Source organism: Pecten maximus, chromosome 7, assembly GCF_902652985.1.
Source record: "Pecten maximus chromosome 7, xPecMax1.1, whole genome shotgun sequence".
Classification (NCBI taxonomy): Eukaryota; Metazoa; Mollusca; class Bivalvia; order Pectinida; family Pectinidae; genus Pecten; species Pecten maximus.
Window position 1 is genome coordinate 44,221,751 of NC_047021.1, and position 27,942 is coordinate 44,249,692.

The 27,942-nt window shown below is 33.9% G+C and overlaps 1 protein-coding gene across 2 annotated transcripts in view; it reads left to right on the forward strand.

Annotated features, from left to right (window-relative positions):
• LOC117330946 (protein Wnt-7b-like) overlaps positions 1-27,942 on the forward strand; it is a 90,657-nt gene that overhangs the window by 43,131 nt on the left and 19,584 nt on the right. Inside the window, exons 1-2 of one of the 2 annotated variants that reach the window (XM_033889523.1) lie at positions 17,074-17,291; positions 18,506-18,735. In XM_033889523.1, the coding sequence (XP_033745414.1) occupies positions 17,221-17,291; positions 18,506-18,735 (301 nt within the window). In that variant the 5' untranslated portion in view covers positions 17,074-17,220. Of the gene's footprint in view, positions 1-17,073; positions 17,292-18,505; positions 18,736-27,942 lie in introns of those variants that run through there. The other variant, XM_033889522.1, reaches the window with a different exon arrangement.

Below are 27,942 nucleotides of genomic sequence, written 5' to 3' on the forward strand. Positions count from 1 at the left end.
ATACAAATCACACTAAATTAACTCTTTTACACCCAAACTCCCACCACTTAATTAACCCCCCCCCCCCCCCCCCCCCCCCCCCCCCCCCTGACAAAAAAGGCTAGGAAAAAACCCCACTTTTTTCTATATATGTTAGATCTTCATGCATTTCCCAGCCCACACATAAAACTTTGAGAACTTCTCTCACCTAAATATCCAATCAGTAGGCCCCGATGCATTCACCTTCTTATTGATCTGTATATTTGATGACGCATCCTTTGTATTACCTATAGGTACTCTAACCATAACACCTGTCCGACATTCCTTACCTGTACATCACACAATTGATTACACTTACCTGTGTACATAATAGCTTTATATGGCCTCATCGAGAAGATACTCCAAATATGTGAAATATGATGTGAACATTATTAAATTGTTTGATCTGTGTGGCATCTAAAGGTTCCTGAGAAAGGGGGTCAAGAAAATATTTGTTCATGTCGACTTAAAATGAGTGTAGGCATACTACGACATATTCTTTCATCTAAATAGCCCCTGATCTTGTTATTGGGCGATGACAAGAGATCTGACCTCTGTCTCTGGGAAGGTGATGGGGGACGGGGTTGTGCTGGTTTGGGTGGACAGATATAGCTCTGACAATTAGTTGATGTGTGTAAATCGTGTCACAAAATTAACCTGTTAACCTGTTACGATAGACGACTGGAATTTATACTCTAAAAGTAGGTATGGTTTTAGTTTTTCACATAACGAAGACAATGTGGGAAATTGAATGTTCTTATGTTAGTCACCCAGCAATGAAATGAAGCACTAGAGTAAAATTGAATTGATGTCAGAGATATGCATTTGAACAATTACGTTACCTTTAAACCTACTTGGATCCAATCGAATCAAAATGAATATATAAGCCAATAAATATATATAAATCAAAGAAAGAAAGAAAGAAAGAAAGAAAGAAAGAAAAATTATTGGGACATCAAACTATGTGTATGACATCATGACATCTATGTTTTGTTATATATACATATATACCATCAACTTTTTTGATGTTTAAACGTGTACATTAAATGAACTTACACATAATTGATTTTGGGTGAGCGAAAACCACATAAATTATTAAAATCGTAGGAAGTAACGTGTTACGGATGCAAAAGTAATTTTATGTTAAAGAAAAAATATTGAGTAAAATGTTTAGGGAGGGGGAATCAATGATAATTAAAGTAAGTAAGTAAATAAATAAATAAAATGAATTAATAGATGAGTAAATATAAATAGCTAAATAAACAAATAAATTCGCAAATTGTTGCCATCCCTCAAAACTTCGTTTTTCCGCGAACCGTATCTTCAAATGGTTTTCTGATAAGTTTAGCTAAATCATATTTAAATTGTTGTCAAATAAAGAGACAGAGATCTCGGGCACGTACTTTAGCTGCTGTGAGCAATATATATTACAAGCTATTTAAAAAATCAAAGTTATCAAGGTGAAACTTCCTGTGTTTTTAAGTTTGTAGAGAGTCTGATATTGCCATTACGAAGTCTACAACTGGTATTGTCCGGGTTTCTTGCAAGTATATGATTCTCATAATTCTTGAAGAGAAGCAACAGTAGTCTAGACCACCAACTATTAGATGCAGAGAAGCTGCAAAAATAGTAAATGTCCACCCTGCCAGAATGTTTATGGAAAATTAATATTATCTATCGGTCGATCTGATGGTCACGATTAACATTTGATCTTAATATGTTAAAACATTTATACATCGCACCTCAATGATTACGTCTGATTAGCGTCTACATTATAAGTTTTAATCGGAATATGATGGTACCGTAAAAAGGGTGGTCGGGTGGCATAGTGTACTACACTTTCCTTTCACCTAGTCGGCCGGGGTTCAATTCCCGATTCGACGTGAAAAGGTATATAGGGGTCACCTGCCCGACCACGTGGGGCTTCCCCGGGTACTCCGGTTTCCTCCCACAGTAAGACCCCTCACGCGCTTCCATCCTGGCCAACAAGCGTGATTAATATAAGTTAATATAACTTGTTTCGCAATTGTTGTAAAATAAAATTTTGATAAAAGTTTACATTTACCGAAATCGAAAAAACAATTGGTGTCTTTTGTTGTCTGTATTTGTCTAAATATATACAGATTTAAAATGACTCGTGTATGCTGTATTAAGACAATTACCTGATGGTTTATGGTTTACTACATACTTATCAGAACTTGTACGCATAACTGTAGCCTCAAGAAAAGCCCTGCTTCTTTCGATCGGATAACGTGGATGTTGTTGTAGAAATCGTCGTTTGTCTTAAACAGGGACCCGGCACGAATTTGTAACCATCGTGTTTTATTTATTATATAATACAACATGGACCGCGGGTTAGGAATTCGTGTCAAGTTCCTGTGGTATAAAACTTCACCTTGAGACGCCAACTGCGCAATAGAACATGCGCACTAAACGGGTATTATACCCAGCGAGATTACTGTGCTACAGGTATATACATAGTAAGTAATGTATAGTCCATATCGAATATTTATAAACAAGTTATTGTGATGAGATATTATGTATAATTGTATAATATACAACAATTCCGAAACAGGCTATATATTAACTCTTGTTAGCATGGATATGGGATTTCGCGCAGTAGATCCCCTGTTCCTTCTTTGAAATATAAAGGTTCAGCTTTCGATGTAAAACAATGGATCTGCTGGATTACAGATATGACTTAAAAGAGACATTTAAAATTAAAAACCTTGTTACATTTTTTTATCATTCATCTTCGATTTACTTGCGCCGAGATTAAAAATAATCAAACTTCCTCACCACTGTCTTGAAATTATCTTGTTTCAACAAATTATCAAATTCATTCAATTTCAGATGATAAAGACTTTAGAAAAGGGCTAAAGAGCTATTTAGAGAAATAACAACTCATTTTCTGCACATTTGACATAATCCGACTCAGACGTTGAAAATTGCCAATATATTGAAAACAGTTGGCAGACTGTTTACGAGTACGAATTTATAGGGTATAGGTTGCAAACAATTTCGGTGAGGAACGGTAGCTACGTATACCAATTGTTTTGTTTCTTTGTTTGTTTTTTGTTGTTTTGTTTTTGTTTTTGTTTTTGTTTTCTAAATTCCTGTGTTAAAATACCCGAAAAAAAAAGAGGATAATTAATTTAGTTTTCACACCTTTCTGATCAGGATCTTGATATTTTTCAAGCATTCCTCAAAATGACAATTCCTTACACATGCGTAGACTGAATGATTTCGCACCTTAACCAAGAACTGCAGTTTGAATCTTGAGCGCCACAAAACTCTCCGATAATCAAGAAGACCAACAACCCCCGACACGGCCAAAGCTAAATTAAGAGCAATCCTCGTCCCGTTTCCTTTCGTAGAAGGCTTACGTGTAATATTAAAGTCTGAAAGAAACGCCTGTATCGTAGGGAACTCGCTTTAATCATCATGTGCCCTAAACGAGAACTTATCGTGACGACATTTCTTTACACTCGGTGCATGTCTTTATCAGCTATTAGGCCCAATATCTATTGACAGTGAAAGCCGAGTTAAGATCAAGATATTAAGTTCTTTTGGCTTTTAAGTAACTGGAAATCCTCTCGGTAGTCTTGAAAGGGCGTTTGATAAAGCGACATAAAAAAATAAATAAATAAATATGTTTACTGCTATGACATCTGTATTATCTTACGACGAGCTCCAGGCTTGTGTAACACATTATATATATCCATTTCTTTTGTTTGTCCTACTGTTCCGGTTTGACCGCTTAGGCGCTTGAGGAAAGCCGCATACATCATTGAGAACCAGAAATTCATCTATTGAAATTGAACACACGCTTCTTATGCACCGCGAGTAAAAATAAAGCTAAAATTCGACACAATGTCACCTTCTTTAACAAAGAGCCGAGGTAGAAGCAACGAAGCAATGAAAAGATTATGAGCATAGTAGACAGATTTCCCCATGAGCCCATTATGGTGAACTTGTTATATCTTATATAAGTGAAGTTTGTACTGATACCTTTTTTATTCATTTTTCTTGAGGTGTTTATATTTAGATCAATGGTAATGAGGAATAAAAATGCACGTGTATGCTTTCGTCATTCGCAAATTCATTCTTGGCCAAATCTATGAAATGTCACGTTCTCAAAATACGACCCGGGGAGACTTGGCAATGAAACTATCATGCATACTTATAAAACAGGGCGAACTGAACTATCTCCTTTTACATAATACGGGCAAAAGTAGAACCTGGTGATGTTCTTCGTCGACTGTTTATCCTGTCATTTAATAGTGTTTTAAGTTTATAAAGTTTCCTACAAGTAAAGCTGGGGGACTATAGGTTTCTTTCCCGACCGTCTTGTACTTATGTACGTACGTAACGCTAAAATTTGTCAGCATTCTTGCGGCTTCATTTCTTGAGGGATTTTGCTCAAACTGCACATAATTACAAAGGACTGTAATATCTCGGACAAATCTGAATTTCAGGGTTTTTGGGTCAAGGTCAAGGTCACTGTTACTATTTTAGTGGAGGTCGGTACGGGACATGTATTGCTTAAGGAATACCAAGTATGCTTGCTGTATATGAGGTTGCTCCTGAGCTGTTGGTATTCAAATCCGAAATCATAATGATTGGGGATAAATGTTAAGAATATCACATTGCCTATGCCATGTAAATGATGAAGGGTGTAAAGACAAAGCCGTTAAATAATGTACTTAGAAATGAGAACTTCAAATTTTTTTAATTTTTTGTTACAACAATTTCGAAACAAATTTTATCAACTTATGGTAATCACTCTTGTTGGTCCGGATCGAAGCGCGTGAGGGGTCTTAATGTTGGAGGAAACTAGAGTACCCGGAGAAAATGGTCAGTGACCCCAAATTTTGTCATGTTCGGTCGGGGAAACGAACCCCGACCGCTTAGGTGGAAGGCAAATGTGTTACCACTGTGTCGCCTAGGGGCCGCGGTGGCCGAGTGGTTACGTCACTTTATCACTAGCCGTCCACCTCTGGGTTGCGAGTTCGAAACCTACGTGGGGCAGTTGCCAGGTACTGACCGTAGGCCGGTGGTTTTTCTCCGGGTACTCCAGCTTTCCTCCACCTCCAAAACCTGGTACGTCCTTAAATGACCCTGGCTGTTAATAGGACGTTAAACAAAAACCAAACCAACCCCCCCCCCCCCCCCCCCCCAAAAAAAAAAAAAAACCCAAGTTACCACTGTGTCACCTAATGAGACTTGGGATCAAACCAGTATTCAAGTCAACACGCTCATCGACGGTTTATCTATACGTCTTTTGTCATTGTTCTTGCCAAATTAGTTCGTTTGAATGTATCCACTTGATAGTAGCAAAATATATTTGAAGCATAAACATTTTTATATATAGATATGATAACAATGTGTCGCTTCCCTTGAAAATACCTGTTGACACGTGACATTGGGTATGCTCTTTCTACTCAATTTAAAACTGCGGCATTCTTGTTCACGAATTTATTTAAACATTTTAAGAAACTTTTATTGAGAAATATCAATGGAAATTGCATCTTTCGAGAAATATTTTGTGCATGTAGAAAAAAAAGGAAAAAAAAAAGAAACGGACACAATTGCGAATCGTAATTCTAATTTCATTTCAATAAAACGAGGGCAAAATACGAGCAAAAATATAGATTTGCATTGAAACCCTTGGAAAAGTACCCGGATATTAGGACCAGGTGTTCCGGAACACTAAGCGTCTTTTGTTTCATCGGCCTGACCTTATAAAGCCATTTCACTGGATAACCTCCTATGGAACATAATTGTTATATTTGCAGTATTAAACTGGGTTAATATTTCTGACATTTTATCATGAAATATTATTATATTCTAAGGTAGCACGTCCTCTGTATGCACTAGATATACATGGTTTAGACGACATCATAGTCTGATGTAGGGCGCTATCGTCCACTGTGGGCGGTACAGCCCGAGCCCGGCTCCTTTGATCTTGTCCTGATGAGTGTCGGGCTGTAGACAAACTATTCCCTTTTACTTTAAGGCCCTTTGTGACAGCGCTCAATATACCTCAAATCAACTAGAGAAGTGAGGTGGAAACACTCATTCCTGTGGTATGTCCAATGTCTTGGATTTAAAAAGTAAGACCATTTACAACACTCGGTGTTTCATGGCTGGCAAGCATGTACATTGAATTTGCTTTGAAATTTAATGCATACACGAAGAACGGTTCACGGAGTATCTGATTTTATATAGGCATTGAGGCTTACAGCGTTACTTATACAATATTGCTTTGAATATAGTCTCGAAATTTATAATGCTTTCTGCCTCCTACGATACAGGAGCTATTTTATTTGGAAATAATAACATTTCAGCTAATCTTTGCAAATGGGTATCTTAAATATAGAATTATTTAAATTATGTGAATTCATATTTAAAAAAAAATGCAATCTGGATATCTTCTCTCAGAAAGAGCATACAAAAACCGTCTTTATCAATTGAATAATTGAAAATTGGTTCGACATGTTGTGTTGTAAGATATATAATTATATAAGACGGGGAAAATATTCATCAACATCGGGTATCTGTCATAGCACAATGATATATTTAAGATGACCCGCACAATGATAAGCTTAACCGCAAGCCTACACATACAGACATCATATAGCATTGTCATAAAACACGACAAACATACTGAAGTGACAAGTAATATACAAAAACTTAATTGATCTTTGACATTTTAAGTGACATAATTTTACGTTACAATGTTTGTATGCAGACATGACCGATTTCGTACGAGACAGAGTTTATCGAAGATCTATTAGGGAAGGTACCTCAGACCTCTCCGAGTCCAGCAGTAAACTTAAATATGTATTTGACAAGGTGTTGCCTTTAACAAATGATTTATTGACCGTGTCGGTCATTTTTCCAATGAACCTGAATTCAAGGCCGCTATATTGCCCATGACCCTGAAATCATGGACGCAATAAACTATATTTATATTAGATTTTATTATTTGATAACAATTTAATAGCAGAAAGCAGCCCCGCCACCAATACTCTGTACGATCAATATAATTATATTTCTTGGCTTTCTGTGAACTCTCGATACTAACATTTACGTTTTGTAGTTGTTTTGATATTCAAGTCCTTTTTCCTTGATACATTGCGACTGCGTACGGATAGGGTCAAGGACATAGTTTAAGGTCGCCATTGGGAAATATTCTTTTTCAGCGTTCCATGGGAAAAAAATTACGTAACATATGATTTTCGGTATCACTAATGTGATACTAATTCAGCATTGTCATTACCCAGAAATTATGACGCGCGTCATTTAAAATATCTGTAAAAAATGCAATTTACACACTCAACTCAAAATCATTTCTTATATTTGCATTTTGATATTTAAAAAAAAAATCTTTATGCTACCTTAAAAAAATTAAAATAATTGTCATTCATTTGACGCTACACGAACTGAGGGAACAGTCCGACCGATGGAATAGCAAAACAGCGGATTCCAATTTGGCGAGAACAGTTGTCAACTACAGGACGTAAATAGAATATAATTCCACAAAACTTCATCTATTGTTTCCATATCCGTGAGATACTTCAAAGATATATAATATTTATTCACATATTGTTTTGATTTGCATGATAATTTACTAAGAAATATAATTTCACAAAATAAAAAAAAAATGTAAAAAAAAAAAAAAAAAAAATGAGTAAAACGTGTGTACCGAATCGGGGCCCCGACCTCACAAACTAACTGTCAACAATGTATTCCTACGCGCAAAACTGAAAGTTTACTGTAATTTCGTTGACCTCACACACTGTCAACAATGTATTCCTACGCACAAAACTGAAGTTTACTGTAATTTCGTCGGTAAGTCCAACTGGAGAGTTCACACCGGGAATATAAATATTTAGATATGACCTGATTTAACATAGCGTTTGTAGTTGATGACGTAGAGTCGCTTACTCTTCCGGAGCATCTGGTTTTAATTACCCTTTCTACGAATCTAATTTCGTATTTTTGCTCTTGTATGCCTTGTTCAATCGAGTGTCAGTTAAAATCAAGGGCGTTGATATAATAAGGATGTTGACACCCCATAATAAATAAGGATCACTATTGATGTCGTTAGTAAAAAGAGTTCACGAGATGTGATCATCACATATCCCGATAGGTATGAGAATTTTCCTTTTCTAATATATATATACATTTTCCCAACATGTTTTACTATCGAAATAACTGCTCGCTAGCCTATTTAAAGCGACTATACCAAACTGTAATTTCCCTGAGGGCTTTTAGTATACCTAAATCTCTTACATGTAATATGACTTTCTCCTTTAAAACGTCTGATGGTATCTTTCGAATTTACTGCCCTAAACATCAGATATATAATTCATTAATGCTGTGTCAACTAGCTTGAATATCTCAATACTAGGTTCAGCGCGCAACGTGTGTTTATGGGGATGGCTATACGGGATGTTTGTACACAGATAAAATGGTTTCCTTGACCAGGCGTATAGTGTCATTCTGCCGCTCAATCACATATTTATTACCTGATCAGGCCACGTGACCCCAGAAGGTGGTTACCTTCGCCAAGTCGTATAACGTTGATGTCTTTATTAAGTGACAACAGGTGCGAAAACTAGTGTACATAGCTAGAGCGAGACCTAGCAATGATGGATGGTAGTCTTGGCAGCTTTGTAGGAAAGATATTTTAAACAAATTGAGAATTACACATTAGATACAGAAGAGCAAAATGAATTAAACTGCAACATGTAGCTGTTGTAAGCTCTGAATTAGTACATTCACAACAACATGCAAATGAAGCTGGTTAGATAGTATTATGAAACAAATCACGTTTTGTAAATACTTTATATATTAATGTATAGAGGATATCTAACAGTGTCTTCAGCAATGCCAAATATATTTCACAAATGAGGCTAATATTTTGATATTTCTCATGAGTGCGTAGCAAGAGTGAAAAAATATCAAAATGTTAGGTCCCCATGATAAAAATATATTTGGTATTACTGAATACACACTCGTGAAAAATATCAAAATATTAGCCCCACTCGTGCACGAGTGAAAAATATCAAAGTGTTAGACTCACGAGTGAAACATATTGGTATTACTGAAGGTACTGTTGGATATTTTGTTTATTACATTTTATAACAAAATCAACCGGGGCAGTGTAAGCAGTGCTTTGATTGGTCAAATCAGAAAAAAGTTATATTTTTTACAAGTACATATATGTAAATATTATCAGAAAAAAGTTATATTTTTCACTAATGGAAAATATCGCTTTTGTAGAATGAATAAGTTCGATAAGCTACTGGTAAAAATGTGATAAGTATATTTTGTTGTCGAAGATGTGCGTCATTGTTGATATTTAAATCATTTGGTTATATTCCAAGAGTGACGTCACCCTCTACATTTCCGCTGAACACCTCCATAATGTACTTATGATCAATAGTGACGTATATTCTGTTCATTTCGTATGTTATACCTAACGTCAGGTGACCTTCGACTCATTCTAGTTGGTGATGCCTCGGCTGTTAATAGCCATGCAATCCTCTGAATCATACGATCACAGTTCACCTACCTGTCATAACGTTTGCAATACTTGTGTAACCCCTGTTGACTTGGTGTTAGTGCCCGCCATTAATACAGTGTGCTCATTGAGTTAAGAATTGTAAAAACGTCTATATATAACTGATGTGTACATTAAAAGCCGAAATAAAAGTTATTTATAAGAAAATAAAAGCTCATAACAAGCTCTTATACATTTAAAGATTCATTTAGAAGAAATTTTATGTGGTGTTAATTTCATTATGGAGGATATTTCAGGAGTGTGATGAATTTAACAAATCGAGCGAATATGGTTATATCAATAGCATGTTAATGTCATATAAAATGTATATGTATAATTTGATATGAATTCATATCAATTCATCAGTAAACAATTCTTATTCAAGGTTTAACCAATAAATGCCAACAGTTAGTATATATACATCGAGAATAAAAAAAGGGAAGACAAAACATTTTTATAAATTTGCTTTATCAAAAGAACATTGTAAGGGAAGGGCTTTACGGTTTTTGACTGTTTGATGAATCTTAGCAATATATTCCGTATTTTTGAAGTTGAATTCATGTCTTGAAAATATTGCGTATGGAGAACATGTTGAGACATATATTGAGTAACGTACTGCAAAGTTCAGACAGAAATAATACAATACACCAAACTGAGATGAAAAGAAATATTTTGGTGAAGTGTTTACTAGTTACATCACCTGTCAGTCATTTATCGCTAATCATGAGTTAATCAACAAACATAACTGAACGGGTGATTAATGCTACGAAAAAAATAAAATAAAAACAAAAACAAAACAAAAAACACCAAAATTTTGTTTTTTAATTAGCTTTTATGAATTAAAACAGGTAATATTTGAGAAGTACTGAACCAGATTAAGACGATGTTTGGTACATTGTTTATAACTAATATTTCTGAAGAGATTCATGATAAAGGGTACCTGTATTTGTAAAAGGTTTCAAGAAGAAATTAATATTCAATGAGAACATTTTTATTATACTGCTCAAGGACGTGTTTTTTCATACAAATACACTTTTTCACATTGAACAATAAGTTTTGAAAACCTAACAACCCGAGATAAAAAAAAAAAAAAAAAAAAGACTACAAAAAAAAAAAAAAAAAAAACTATAAAAACAAAAACAAAAACAAAAAAAAAACACCTGACTTGATATCAAGTGGAGTAAAATAGAAAAGATATTTATTTTAGAAAACTTGATTTGCATGTTGAAATAAAAAAAAAATCTTGTTGGAAAATCTGAGCGAATATTAGAATTTCAACTGACTGGATATTAAGTTTAAACACTCTGACCTGGTATTGATTTTCGACGCTTAGAAGATATTAAGGTTAGACATTGTGTCTGGTTATTGAAATTAGAGACACTTTACGGACATTAAGTTAAGAGACACTGACTGGATATTAAGTTAAGAAACACTGACTGAATACTAAGTTTAGTAACACTGTCTGGATATTAAGTTAAGAGACACTGACTGGATATTAAGTTTAGAAACATTGACTGGATATCAAAATTAGACACTGTGTATGGTTAATAAGATTAGAGTTTGTCTGTATATTATATTTGGAACACTTGACTGGATATTTGATTCAGAAACATTGGCTGAATATTAAGTTAAGAAACATTTTTTCTGAATATTATGTTTGGAAGCACTGGCTTGATATTAAGTTTAGAAACATTGACTGGATATTAAGATTAGACACTGTGTCTGTTTAATAGGATTTGATACTGTCTGTATATCATATTTGGAACCATTGACTGGATATCAAGTTTAGAAAAAATGGCTGGATATTAACTTCAGAAAATTAGATACATTGACTGGGTATTAAGTTTAGAAGCACTGGCTTGATATTAAGTTTAGAAACATTGATTGGATACTAAGTTTATAAACATTGACTGGGTATTAAGTTTAGAAGCACTGGCTTGATATTAAGTTTAGAAACATTGACTGGATACTAAGTTTATAAACATTGACTGGATACTAAGTTTATAAACATTGACTGGATATCAAAATCAGACACTGTGTCTGGTTAATAAGATTGTAGACTGTGTGTGTATCTGTATATTATATTTGGAACAATTGACTGGATATTAAGTTAAGACACATTGAATGATTATTTAGATTAGATACATTGACTAGTTGTTAAGCTTAGAAGCATTCACTGGATACTAAGTTTAGAATCATTGAATGGCTATGACGTTTAGAAGCATTGACTGGATACTACGTTTAGAAACATTGACTGGATATCAAAAGTATACACTGTGTCTGGTTAATAAGATTAGAGACTGTCTGTATATTATATTGGAACAATTGACTGGATATCAAGTTTAGAAACATTAACTGGATATTAAGATTAGATACAATGACTGGATATATTGTTAAGAAATAATGCCTTGAATACTGAAATTAGGAAATACTAACTAGATATTAAGTTTAGAAACATTGACTGGATATTATGTCTGGAAGCACTGGTTGGATATCAAGTTTAGAGCCATCAAATGGGTATCAAGTTTAGAAACAATGCTGGGAATACAGGAATTAGGAAATACTGCCTACATATTAAGTTTAGAAACATTGACTGGATATTAAGTTTAGAAACATTGACTGGATATTAAGATTGGATACAATTACTAGGTATTAATTTGAAAGCACTGGCTGGATATTTAGTTCAGAAACATTGTCTTGATATTATGTTTGGAAGCACTGGCTGGATATCAAGTTTAGAGTCATTAAATGGGTATCAAGTTTAAAAACAATGATGGAAATACAGGAATTAGGAAATAATGCCTAGATATTAAATTTAGAAACATTGGTTGGATATTGAGTTCAGAAAAAAATGCCTGGAATACTGGAATAAGAAAATACTGACTGGACATTATGTTTACTAACTGTTAGATTTTATGATTACACACTCTGAATGGAACATTAAGTTAAGAAACACTGACTTCATATCGGTTTTTAGAGAGCATGATTAGATATTAATTAAATTTCATAGTTTTTACTTGTCTTTACAGTGACAAAACACACACGTAATGGCTGATATGTACCAATTTAATTATGTGATGACTGCAACACAATCGGTTGACCACACGATTGTTAAGTCCAAATTAAAACTGTTCAGGTAATGAATAGAAATAAACAAGTCATTGACAAGTAACAATACCAAATACCTATACACACGTAAATAATACAAACGTATTCCAAGGTTTGTTATTGGAATAGCCAACGGTTACATATGGCGATAACTTTTCAATATATGTGTATATATTCAAAGGAAACCAATATGATCAAGAGGTATTGGCAAAGAGAGCAATAAAATACTTTAAAGATTGGCCGTCTGTTTATAATTCTGTTGAGTCGAGCAATATCCCAGCTATCACATCTTCCTTCAGTGTGTTCCGCTGACAGATCGACGGACCTAGATTAGCTATCATTGTAGAGGGAGCAGTTAGGAAATAAAAAGCCATGCTTGACTTGGCCGATAAACATGTATTTGAGGTGAGCGATACATGATCTGTTCGTATATTTACTGTGCCTGGTACCGGTAATATCACTTCAGAAGACCAGAGCGTATCTTACAACTGTCATATCAGATACACTCCAGGGGGAGGCAACTCGTGTTCAATTAAGCGTGACTCCCAATGATAATTTGACGCGGTGAAGACGTTTTTAAACCAGCCTACCTGTTAGGCTTTAAACCAATCAAACATGATCATTTCATAAAGACGGCCAGGTTTTCCAGTGGAACATATTGTCTGTGTCTGTTTCAGTTCGGAACATGTGGCGAATGAGGCATTTCTTTAGTTCTATTACTGTTGTGCCTGATTTTCGGATCCCTCTTATGATACCATGATTCTTCCGTGCTAGATAATTTGTAGTATAGAATCATTATCGGATTCATACATATGCGGTAATCTGTGCTGTACTGGCGAGTTATTTAACCACGGAGTTTTCCAGAAAGGTTATCCCCTGAGCTGAGAATGTCTACAGTCAAAGAAGACCATGGGAGTTAGCCGACACACCAAGTTCTTACTAGGAATACTCTATCTATCCTATTGTGTCTACGGGAAACTTCTTGTGAGTAATTTGGGAAATATTCTAATTTTTGGTATTTTTGTATAATGTATGACCGAATATGGAAATTCGACGTGGTATGTTTTATCTGGATCTCAACTTCTCTCGAATGTGAGTGATAACATTCCGAGATGTCGAGATATGCTCGTTGAATATAGTCATTGTTTTGTTGTAAAAGGACCCCATTTGTGAAGGAAGATCTTGTCGTAAGTCCCCCATGTATAGCTATCTATTTCATTTTTCCTATTCTTTGACTGTTCAGGCAATCACCGACTGTCATGACGAGTTAGCAAGGAGGCATCTTTAATACTCTAATTAGGGCAAAGCGGATATAATTAGATCAGGGTACCCCGTGATGTATCGGTACCCGCTGGTAGCTTGGCAAGGGTGGCTTTGTTCTAAACCAGATCTAGCTCCCTATCGTGTTACTCTATTAAATAAATACTTTGCTCTCAAAGTGCTATACCACCTATGCTAGGGGTATTTAAATAAATAATAGGTGTTTGTAAAATGCCTGTCTATGAGTGACTTTTACACCGATATTATAGTCACGCATCCAAATATCCCGTGATCTCATTTCAGTTAAGTTTGTAAACTGCAAAAATATCTAAATGTGTTTACCCCGTTAACGACATTCATTACCGGCCACCTGTACAATTGCTTTTCCAGTTGTTTGAATAAATTGTCTTCCACAATATCTATGAAGACTTGTATAATCTATGCGAAAATAAAATTTATTCAGCTATTTCTCTCAGAACGGGTATAAATATCAAATTATTTAATAGTTTATTAATTAATTTTTGATATTGAGATGTAACGAAAATATTAATTTTAGATATTACTATCAGGACTCGTGTTACACTGGAAATATATTATATAATAGTTTATTGGAAGTATTTCATATTGAGGTAACTAAAATAATTATTTCAGATATGTGTAACTATAAATAAATTTAATGTTAATAGTATTTTGGTAGATTTATATTGAGATATAATATTAATTAGAAGAGATGAAAAAGAAACATAATTGAATTCGTGTTGTAACATAATGTTAGATAAATTAAACGTGAATATGTCATTTTGTGTGAAGTATCTTCATTGACCTGTGTTCACAATAAGAAGACAATAATGTCTGGGGTTTGTATATCGAACTGACCCATATCTGTCGATAATTATTAAGTCCCAAATCGTCTGTAAACGTACTACGATTACACAGTTTAATAGTAACAAGCAGAGCTGAACTGTATGATCATTTGTGTTCACGGATGTCATTCAAATATCAGTCCAGCATTGTATTTTGGACTGGTATGCTAATAATGAATAAAGAAGCTCAACACAGAGTGTCAGGGTATATATTAAACCTATACTATGCCTAATCATTAGATAATATATTGGTCCTGTCAATCAAATGAATACAAATATCAAAATAAATTGTAATTTTTGTCAAAAACTAAACCCAAACCCAAACCGAACCACAATCAAAACAAATATTAAAAGTTATATTCAGATCTAGTTTAATATACAAAATTTAATTTGTTATTGCTATCTAGTTTAAATATTTGATTTTTATTTAAGGTATTTTAAGTGTATGGACACTTGTCTAGACTGAGTCTAAATGTGTGATGTTAATTAAGCTGCCTTGACTAGCGTATACCTTGCATTGATATCGTCCAGAATAGTATAGTATTGTTGTCAGTTAGCGTGTGGGTATCCCCCAGTCCTCTAACACGACACTCGTAAGACCGGGTAACCACTTGACAAAGCTGATTTCTTGCTCAAGTGTTGAACATAGCAAATCACACTAAATTTTAAACCTTTGAAGTTAACCTCTTAACCTATAGAAATTAAAGAGAGGGTGAAATAAGTTGTATTGATCATGGTAGTGTACAGAATAAGGCGTTGTATCTCTAGTGTTAATGACACTTTCACCATTATCAAAGAGATCACACACGATACCCTAACACAGACAAGCAAGCCAAACAAGCTTATACTGTATAAAAGTAAGACATATTTACATCACATTTTGTCTATTCAAATATTATCTCTGAAATGTATCTCTATTAAAGACGTTGCTATGTTATTTGATGGTGATGTTATGTCTATTGTATAAATATAATACTCAGTAGATATATGATTTGTACGGTGATGCAATCTTTCTTGTATATATACAATATTCAATAGATATATAATTTGTACGGTGGTGTAATTTTTCATGTATATATACAATATTCAGTAGATAAATATTTTGCATTATGATGTATAATTATGTTTTCTTTATAAATTATTTGGTAGAAATTTTGATTATATTATTTGTATGGTGATGTATTACTGTATCACTTTTTTCCCATATTAATACAATTTTCAGTAGATATTTAAGTTATATGTCCAGGCAGGGGAGATACCTTATTCTAGATAACAACACAAATAGATGGCTTACTACAGACGAGATTTTATGTGATATTTACCAACGTAAACTAGAACGGGTGTCTTCTCTTACACACCGCAACATCTACCACAAAAACGATTCAGATTTATCAGGCCATAACAACGAATGTTTCCGATAACAATCTTCAGATGTTGTCATCAAACGGAAAAAAAGAGTACCTTGTTTGTTTGAGACAGGAAATTCGAACCTAACAGCACTGTATATATGTTTATGTGAAGTGATTTAAAACTGTACTATCGGTAGTGTTAGTTTTACAACTAGACGCCCTTTCTAGGAAGAGGCTTGGCGCCATCAATTGCAGCATTATGTTCGCAACCAGGAGATATTTACTTAAGATAACATTTATCGAAATTTCAAACATATCTTAAAATTTTGAATTTTAAATTATTTTAATCTGTATTCGCAGCCCATAAAATAAAAGTAATTGTCGGAAGTTATGACAAATAGGAGATTGTATCATCCCACACAAAATGTGTTTTAACAATTTTCAAAATCGGAATTTGATTAACAAATGTTAAAATGGGAGTGCCTCTCAACTAGTGTATCTGGAGTTACAAAGTGCATGTTTTATAGAGCCATGACTCGATGGTCTACGTACACCATCCACAAGTCATGCGAATTTACCCTGAACTGATTTGGTAAAGATGCCTCGTCTAAGATACAAATCTGTTGAGATATGTTAATGATGTGTCCTATGTTATGAAGAATGTCGCCCATTTTGTCGAGATTGCAAGGAAATTAAAGCGACGTTTTACTGCTAATCCTCTAGATATGATATTTATCTATAAATGTTCTATTACCGATGGACATGTTCCATATTTTTCGTTAACGTAACAACATGATGTCGCAGACACTTTAATTACATCAGAATTATGTGATGAGTGAAAATCTGTTGGCTGTTCGGCTCGTTGTTAACGTGGTACGATTGTATCATATTTGCGTCTGAATTATTTATTTACGTTCAGTTTATAGTCCTTTAACAAATTACATTACACACATATAGGACCGGGAACACTTATCACCGCTAACGTGAATACGATCTCGAGGATAGATATATGTCTCCGGGGAAACGAGTTAGGAGCTTATAATTAAGCATGTTTAGTGCGATGACAGTATCGATTCTCACGCTTATTAAGGGACTTCCAGTTCTCTTACTATACACCTGGTAAGTCTGATATGTTCCTTTAAATATTTCTCATCATCTTTTAATCTGATTTGGTATACCTACGCACAGGTGTTTTTATTATATAACTTATATTTTATATATGTTTAATATCGATATTTTAAATTTATTTTTCTATTTGTAGATTTTATGTAATATGATTGAATGATAGATAACATATTTATTTAAAGGTGAACTCGACTTTAAACATACGGTCTATTACATCATTACCCTTAAATAAAACGCCACTCGTTAGTTTTAAAATGAATTATTTATTTTACTGTATCTTCTCTCTAATCTGATAATAACTATTTTCCTTTTTGATATTTCCCCTCAAATGTTCCCTTGTGATGTTTCATCAATATTTCTTTTTTTCGGGTTGTACAAGCTACAAGAACAACAGTTTTAAAACTTAAAACACCTATATTAAAGCCTAAGAAAATATTCAGATTCAGGTTTTTATTCTATCATGCCTGTTTGTTGCTGGGGTTTAATATTGTTATGACTTTTCGTTTATTGCATAACCGAAGCTTTGCCATGTCATCCTCTCTTTTAACAAAATCATTATTCTTATGGTTCCTCGACGTATATTTCTAGAGACTTGATACTTTGTTTATACTTATAGAGGTAGTATTATGGTATTTTCTTATTTTTAGATATATTTAAATCACGACAATGTATTTGACCCAAACGTTTCGGTGTGTGACCTTGTTAAATCCTTATATATATTTTGTATTTTTCATTTTTCCCGAATTGCTGAAACAGATTTTCTCAAAATTATCTATTTGATCTTTCTAAATTTGTCTAAAGTGTTGTTATATGCATCAACACGAGGCTGACCATACAAAAGTTAACAAGCTTTTAAAGGAAAATGCATTTTTTTTCTTTTATGATGTGTCATTTTCCTGAATTTTAAAGAATCAAAAATATTTGATCAAGGCAGTGATATTTCAGTTCTCAAACTGAGAACAAACAGCCCGTTGTTAAGTATTTTACACATCTATTTGGTGTTAAATTATTCTAAGAAAACTCAAATATATATGCATATTTAATCAACTCTTGTGCATTCGCTGAATGTAATCATGCAGAGTATACATGACAAGGCCTATCTTTTCAAATCTTCAACAAAACACAAAAGATGAAATATTCAGCAACAACAATATAGAAACAATAATAAAAACAGATTATAATGTGACTTTTGTTTTTGTTCTTTTCAGGGCACTTTCGCAGGTTGTGGCCCTCCGTGCGAACATCATCTGTAATAAAATTCCAGGACTGGCACCCAAACAACGATCTATATGTAGGAAAAGACCGGACGCTATTGTGACTATTGGGGAGGGCGTTCAGATAGGCATGAAAGAGTGTCGTTATCAGTTTAGAAACAATCGCTGGAATTGTTCTAGTGTTGGAACAGATTATAACATGTTTGGGAATACACATCCCGTAGGTAAGTAAATATATATACTCACACAGAGACATCTCTGTATCTATTGAAATCTGTTCCACATCTTGTGACCTTCAGCTATATGGCTTTTATAGTGTTGATGGTAGATTAATTTCTTGAAAATGGTCACTCTTGGATATGATTGACAGAATACTTAATTGAGTTAGTTCTTCGAGGAGAGTTCGTTTTCTATTTAGGACATTGGAATATTACTCAATTCGGTAAAGTGTACCTACCCGATAGTTTGATTTTTGTAGCTTATCCAGAAATGAATCATGTAGCAAATGGTGTTATGATCCCATAACTCACTTTGCTATGGCTGAAAACCTTAATAACGTCATGTTAGTTTGACAGCAATTGCACTATGTGTCGAGTCAAAACGACATTTGAAGAAAAAAAAACACATTTATGACTTATGATGAAACTTTGATCTAGTATTCATTGTCTGATTTCACTCTCTTCACGTCAACGTTTGATGTTCTTTCTACCGTAAAATCAGTGATGGCACAATGAGATTGATGACGTCACAGCAGTGGTCACGTAATCAAATTATGTGATACTCTCAAAGCATATATTATGTCATATTTATATTGTAAAGAGCGGTACAGAGTAAATGTAGTTATGTATGATATTGCCAATGCAATCGACTGGATTGTCGATAATTAATCTGAGTGATATAATTGGCCCCAAAACGATTTTTTTCTACAATCGATCCCTGCCTAAGAAGTACATTTTGACAAACAACTTAAGCATGTCAATGATTTACAAGACAAGGAAGATATTTTGCTAATTTGTTTCTTTTAAATTTAATTTCCAATGGGTTTTTTTATGTAGTTTAGCTCATGTACTGGGCGTTCTTTTGCCACCCTAATATTGAAACTTTTGAAAATTATGGGTATTTTCTTTCTGACATCTAGTGTATGATGAAGTTTAATTCAATTTTATTTCTGTTGTATCTATATCGTGTAAAAAGGTGCAAATGCATGTGCTATGTGTGTCTTTGGTAAAAGCCTTAGCATCTAAACTTTAATTACTGTTGTGTGAATAATCAGAAATATAGCTAGTACCTAAGAATAGCTATATCTGGTCCATTACTTACACATGTCACCTGGGTTAGAAATGTCAATTTCTCGTTATGTAATAAGTTGATCTGGATATGCTGGTAATCAATGTCTTCATTCAAACAGGAGTTCCTCTTACACATAAACATACAAGACATTTATAAATTACATTAAAATAGCCATATTTGGTCCATAACTTATACATTTCACTGAAGTCTAAAATGCCATTTTCTCGTTATGTAAGAAGTTGATTTGAATATGCTTGTAATCAATTTCTTCATATAAACAGGAGTGTCTCTTAAACACACACATATACAGGTATATGCTGATTAATTTCAGCTTGTATCTATCGTCTAGACTAAGATATAGACTTTGCTTTGTAAACAATATGTCATTTTAACCTGTAGAATTCCTCACATGCTTGACCTTATCCTTGAAATAGTGATGTAGAAATTTATCCCTAGGGTCAATGTCATACCCATCATACAGTATACCTAATTCAATTAAAAGACATCTACCGGTTCGTAATATTTTCTTTAGATTATTCTACTACTTAGCTCAATGGTTATCAACAAAAATATATTGGGTAAAATATATGTAAACATGAAGAAAGAATACTGAATATGACTACTTGAACCAGGATATGGTGTAGATATGAGGAATATGTAGGACACCTTTTAATGGGGTTTGGGACACGTTTAAATTGTACCGGTACTGAGAATTCACCTGGTGAAGTAAAATAATAGCAAAACATTGCTATAATTCCATTTTGAATATAAACCAATCACCGGCATTTATACGTACTGAATAAACAAAACAAACAACAAACATCATGTATCTACACATGAAATGGAAACAAATATCAGGTATCCTTATGTTAGGCATTAAACCAGATTTTCACAGGAAATAAACAAGAAACATCATGTATCTTCACATGAAATAAACAACAAACATCATGTTTCTACACATGAAATAAACAACAAGCATCATTTACCCTTACGTTAGGCATTAAACCAGATTTTCACATGAAATAAACAACAAACATCATTTACCCTTACGTTAGGCATTAAACGAGATGTTCATAGGAAATTAACATCAAACATCAAGTATCTTTACGTTAAACAGCGAACAAAAAATTATATAAAATATTTATAACAAACGTCAATCAGTGTCATATTTCAAATATGTCTAGTCTTGTGGTGTGAGTTTACTGGAATGTATTCATGTGAAACTACTATGATCATGGACATAGTAAAATGCACATGGATATCATTAAAATCAGCTGTTACGCTAATCGTTTTGTGATTAAACAATTTTGCATTCTCAGAAATGGTATGAAAGTTTCTTCATCTTCCAAACGATTTTGCACTTTCAGAAATGGTATGAAAATGTATTCATCCCCCATAAATTTATAATATACACATATATTTATGGAAGTTGAAGAAACTTTCATACCATTTGTGAGAGTGCACAATCGTCCTCAATAAACCTGGTGTGGCGAGCGAAGGGCATTTTATTGGGGAGTCTGTTTATGGGGATACGTAGTCAGGTTAGGTGTCTTTGTTGTCAATATATTGTCAGAGGCCAGTATAAATCCATCATATGTGTCCATGCGGTATGACTGAGAGGCATGTACTGTCTAGGACAATGCATTGTGTCCTCAGAGGACAGTTATACTGCTAGACCACATAGCAAATTTACCCCAAAAATATAATGGGCGATTTAGTTCGAAAACGGATAACATAAGTTCTTCTGAGAAGAAATTAAATTATCTATGGAAACAATGTGTGTTTGAAGAAACATAATGAATACTATAGAGCTTCATTTAAAAAATGAACTTAAAGGTAATTGTCAAAATCACGAAAATGCTGTAGTTTAAAACAGAAGATCACGACATAATTGAATTTGTCTTTTAAATGTATCAGATGTTTTATACGGGCTATGAATATTTTGATATTGCGATGTTGGATTTTACCCCTACTTATGTAAACGCTAAATATGTCGGCATTTAAATTTTAATATATTTTATAGTCTAACCCACAGCAGCAGCTGTTTACTTCATGTGTTTTAACATGATGAGAATTCAGAGTTCAGGGGCAAGTTACACAGTATTTGTGACTGTTGTCTGAGGATTGGTATTTCCAGAATATATAGCCGTGTTCACTGAACCATTTATATTATATACATTATATGGATGTGTGTATTGAGACGCGTAACGTTATAAGTATATACGAATGTTTATGTTGAGACCAGGTTGCTTGAAATTAAAGCTGTTAACACTACAATGTTGAAAAGATAACGAGCGAGACGATCTACACGGCTTTTCACCAACAAATTCATTTAATGTGTTGACGACTTGCCATTTGTTACATTTTATATAGTTTCGACATATCGGGTGAACATTATTCAAATCCTGATTGCAGTATCATTTTTAGGCCATGAACGACTCGTTAGGATCCAATCACGTCACTGGCGGTGATCTGTCAAATAGGTATTAAAGTTTCCGGTGGAAACATATATTACTGTACCATGATTAACAGTGTAAAGAATGTGTTATAGAAGTGTGTACTGTCTGTCCACTAATACACACATATACACGTTGTCTCTGGACTTGTAAGCTTAGAAGAACGCGACAAACAATTGATTCTCCACATACAGATTGAAATCTATCTGACACTTGAATGGGAACGAAAGTTACCAACAATTGCTACCGGCAATGTTTATATTGGTCTGATTGGCTTATTGTAAGAACGTTAGTTTTACCTAAGAACGTGGGTCCATTCACTAGCTCGGAAACGATGAGTGCGAGCTGTGACTGATATATTGTATACTACATATATATAAATATATATATAGGGATTCTGACAGTACATGTGTCATCGCGGTCCAGTACCCTTCCTATTTCATCATATCTTCACGTATTCGCCTACTCGTTATTTAGCAATATCACTGTTCGTTTCTCTTCTCTGGTAGAAAAAAAATTAATTCATTGTTTTGATTGATAATTACTTTTCTACTTTGGCCCGTCAATCACCTGTCATATGTAATCAGTGTTTTAAATATTCCAGTTGTGACTCCGTCGAAAAACATCTGCGGTATTTCATTGAAATATTTATATATGACGAGCTACTAGTCCACATGCTATATATAATACCTAAGATCATTGATTAACTGACACCAATATTGTCTTTATTTGTTTGAAGAGATAGGGAAGAAAATATATACTGACAACTACTGAGTATACCTTATACATTAACTACAAGATGACGATAGAGTTGATATTGAATTACTTTATCATCTTATACCAGGCTACTCAATTTTTTAGATCATTAATATTTTTTTCGTTTTAAACTTTCATGCTTTGATCCATAAAAAAGGATTAAATGAAAACAATTGCTTTTACATACACACTAAACAAAACAGGATTTCTTTATTATATACGTACTTTCAAATTCACTAACTAAATTAGTTATATATTCATTTTAGATATTTCTATTTAATCTTACAACTTTGATATTTTAGCATTCATTGTATTTAAAAACTATGGACTTGAGAATTAATGCATTGAAACTAATTTGACTATCAAGAATGAGCTTTTCAAAGCAGATATCAACAACTTTTAGAAAACATCTTGAAACATCTTGGCCCCCGAGACGAGCATATTTGTATGAATGAATGGAAGAAAAAAATCGATACGGTGACGAAGTATGACATTCTCTCCTTGTTTTCTTCTCCAAACGTCTTTTTTATAAGCTCTAATAGGGTATCGCTCTAAATTTATTTCAAAGTCATTTTAAATCAATTTTAAGGGAAAAAATCGTGCTATATATTAAACATTAAAATGTTTCTCTACACATTAACTTTTAACGTATGACTGATCCCGTATTAGTTGTCAGCCATCACCAGTGAACACGAACTATTGCTGACAAGAAAACATCACTAGGTATTTAAAAAACATGCTGGGTATAGCAAGCAGTATGCAAGCAGCCATCCCTAATGAACGAATTTGTGCCGAAGGGGATTTCAGTTGATGGATCTCTTCCCTCTGATAAAAACCACAGATTTTGTTGTTGACCGTTCACCTGATTAGCCGTGTATAGTTAATGAATACGGAGGGGAATAATATAGAGGCCAGGTGTGAGAGACGGAGCACCTCCCCCTCCAGAGGGGGTCAAAGTCAAAGAAATCTAATCAGGATTAGTTTCTCTTCTCGAATAGAGTTGTCTCGGTGTCGTAGACTTGATAACGGCGTATTCTAACAGGCGATCATCGGGCTGTGGGCGCTAAGGTATGATTTTGTTCGTCACGCTACTGTCAAATGATATTTGTATCCTCCTGCCCACTGGCTAAAACTCTGACCTGCCGTGACAGATGCCGGCGATGGTCAATATAGCAAGAAATGACCATTGTCCACCTCTAACCTGCCGCTGGTACAGATGGACATTTTTGTTTTACCTTTTATGTTTCAGAATACCAAACACGCAGATTGATCTCATTATTGCTCGACGCGTGCCAAAATACCTTTAAATATGCTAATAAAACACTCCGTAGAAATTCCAATTAAGATAGTTCCCTCCAGGTCGCACGCGCCCGTCTGCGGAACGTGATTTCAGTGATGTCCTTAAATTGTAAACGAGAATTTATGAGAGGAAGAGAGAGGAAAGTGGTAAGGTAGGGCGGAGGTACATAGAGAAAAGACGGAGGGAGGGAGGAAATTAAAATGGTGCAAACTAGTAATAGGAATTCTGTACATAATTGGCAAATGACAAGTTAGAGATGAATCAATATTTTTGATGTTATTTTGAGTGTTTGGTAGTTCAGACGGTATGCTTACAAGAAAGATCATCTATTTGCGCTGCCTCGTCAAAGTCCTTTAAAAGTCCCAGACAGCAGACTTTGATGTAACGTTAATTTGGCATCATATAATTGATCCGACAACATCAAATAAAAACAAAATCCAGTCATTAAGATAAGACATGTCATAATATTGGCACAAATATACCTTTCCTCGACTTTAACGGTGCTCTATGTCCAGCACTGACAGTTTATCTAAGATTGGACAACAGCCAATAACTTTATGTCACCCTTTTCTTGCTTAATTAACTAATTGACAATAATTAGTTAGATGTTTTTATATGTACCTGTATAGTTCACAATGACATATCAGTTTTGGAAGTTGTACATACCGGGGTGATTCTAAAGACAATATGTGTTACATGAAGACACTTTAAGACCACCAGCCTTGTCTTATTCCTTCTAATCAATGAATGTGCATCGATAGTTTAAAATAAACCAACAATCCGGAAATGTTAGCTTAACCAAAATTCAACCATATTGTCAAGTTTGCTTACATTAATCAAAAACAGAAATAATTATATCAATATTTCACATTATTCGGCCATTCTGAACCATAATTAAAAGATGTTCTTTCATAATTTCATAAAATATGAAAAAGAACACTTATTAGAAGTTTAATATAGTTGATAATGATTTGAAATTAAGGGGAAGATGATTTCCTTGCCACTTAACACAAGACGGAGACGTCTGGACGGTGTACCATGAACCGTAATGATACCCTAATAGATTTTCCTTGTATAATGAAGCGTCTATATTGACACTTTAAGATTGGTCATATGACGTAATTTGTTGAATATATTATGCATTTCTATTGTTTTACTGTCATAAACAATGTGTTTAAACTTTACATCGTGTGCACTATTGCAAAAGATGACATCGGGTACCTGTCATCCCCAACGCCGGGGGCCATATCATTGGATGTACTTTGTTTTAATTTCCACTAGGCTTAATGCGATATTTCTGAATGGGTCAATTCGTTTAATAAAGTCATCAAAAAATCTTACATCAGATAATAATATATAGTTAAGATTGATATCAGTCGTTAAGTAAACCCACTCGTATTTAACGTGATTCACTCAAAGTCTGTATAAGAAAATTAATTAAATATTTATTAATAAATATTCTCACATGAACGAAGCAGAACAGGAAAGAAAAAAATGAGAAAAATAGGAAATATACGTCTAAATGCATTTGATACATTGTAATTTTCGCTTATTGAAGTAAATACGCAATACTACTAAAAGCGTTGGACTAATGCAGAATCATTATATCATTATGTTAATAAATAAACAAAACAATAAAATATGAAATAATTCTATTGTTATCACGGGAATACGATGACCTCTCTACAATAAACGTTTTGAAACGTTCGTAAAACTAACCTTGCAATTGTGAGCAAGTTCAATGCAGGACGACAGTGTGACATTGCAGTATCTCAAAATCCCTGTGTCATTAGACATAATCTTTGTGTCTGTATATTTACCGCGATAGTAATGATAATAATAAGGGTTCAAGTGACAGACAATGTTTTTTCTGATATACATATATAGAATGATCACATGTACAACCAAATCAAACTGAATATCCAACATTTGAACACAAAGTAGATTGCAAAAAAAAAAAAAAAAAAAAAAATGCTGTGGCGAAATAACGTATATCTTTCTGATGATTTTAAATGTTCATCAAAGGGAACGAGATCATAGACTATTTGTGAATCAATAAAACAGTTTATATGTCGCGCGATATTAGGCTGTATAATAATTGTGACAATTCTGTTTGATTTTCGGTAACAAAGAATAGACAGGAGCAATTGACCTTTTAAGTATGGTTTTTATAGCGCCAGATAACATTACACGGCCTTGATGTTCCAAAAACAGGAAATCTATCAAATTAGTCTTATCTTTAGTTTACCCCAAGTCATCATTACACAGTCATTTACATTGTTATCATGGATATTTTGTTACGGTTTCTAAAAAAAAAAAAAAAAAAATTGTATAAGATATGCATTTCAAATAATAACTGGAGCGTTTTTGCATATTTGTGCATGTCATTGTTAAACTGTGCTTAAATTGTTATCATTTATATGTAGAATAAGGTCCCTGCTGGTTTAAGTATGCATTTCCTGACATGCTTTTCAAATGTGTTACCTAACATGAAGTATATAGTTTGTACAGAGCTCTTTTATTCTATAAACAGTTAAAAGAAAACATAGATAAAACCTACACTAGCATGAAGTTATACATAATTTTGGAAGGGATGCTCTTCCGATGTCTTAATCATGCACAGAATATTACAAGCATGAATGCTCTCTCTGACAAAGGACATTTTGGATTATCAAAAAATTAGCCAACTGAGACATGGTGTGTAGAAGATAGAATGCTGATTTACCTGGTCGGGACGAAACTGAATATAATAGATTGAGGTTTAGACTTGTTTCAGGCTTATAGGGAACAACCAACCAATTGAAAAAAAATATTTTTGAAACAGCCCCTGTGTATAGAACGTTGAGCCAAGGATAAAATGTCTGGCAGCCACTGATTGGCCAGTATGTTATGAAGTGAGAAAATAGATATGTAGCCTGATAGGTAACTATCAATAAGAAATGTTGATATAAATTTCTTAAGTCCGATTGTTTTTTTCCCCAAAAGTTCACGTAATAATAGTAAACAGGTAAACATTTAAGATTTTTGAGAATTTTTACTGCGAAATTCACCTATTTTCAAAATGGCTACCCTGGAGAAAATTTGAGCTGAAGGACCCAACTTTTTTTTTTGATAAGGTGTTATATCAGACCCTAAACTTTTGTTATAAACCATAATCGTCATATTCAATTCAAGAATTTGAATGAAATAATCCAAAACGTTAACACTAAGGTCTATGGGAAAACAATTGGTTGGTTGGTCTCTTATAGAATCTCCCCCTTCCTAGAGGGTGTAACAGAGAAATATTCAACCAAAGAGGTGATACTCTTGGTTGCCTACTCCGAGAAAATCACCTCGACAGTTTGATATAGATTGAGTTTTAGACTTGTTTCAGGCTTGTAGAATCTCCCCCTTCCTAGAGGGTGTAACAGAGAAATATTCAACCAAAGAGGTGATACTCTTGGTTGCCTACTCCGAGAAAATCACCTCGACAGTTTGATATAGATTGAGTTTTAGACTTGTTTCAGGCTTGTAGAATCTCCCCCTGCCTAGAGGGTGTGACAGAGAGATCTCAAACACTAGAGTTGATATCTTGGTTTTCTAGCCCGAGAATATCACCTCGATGGTTTGAGGTTTCTCTTTCACCTCTA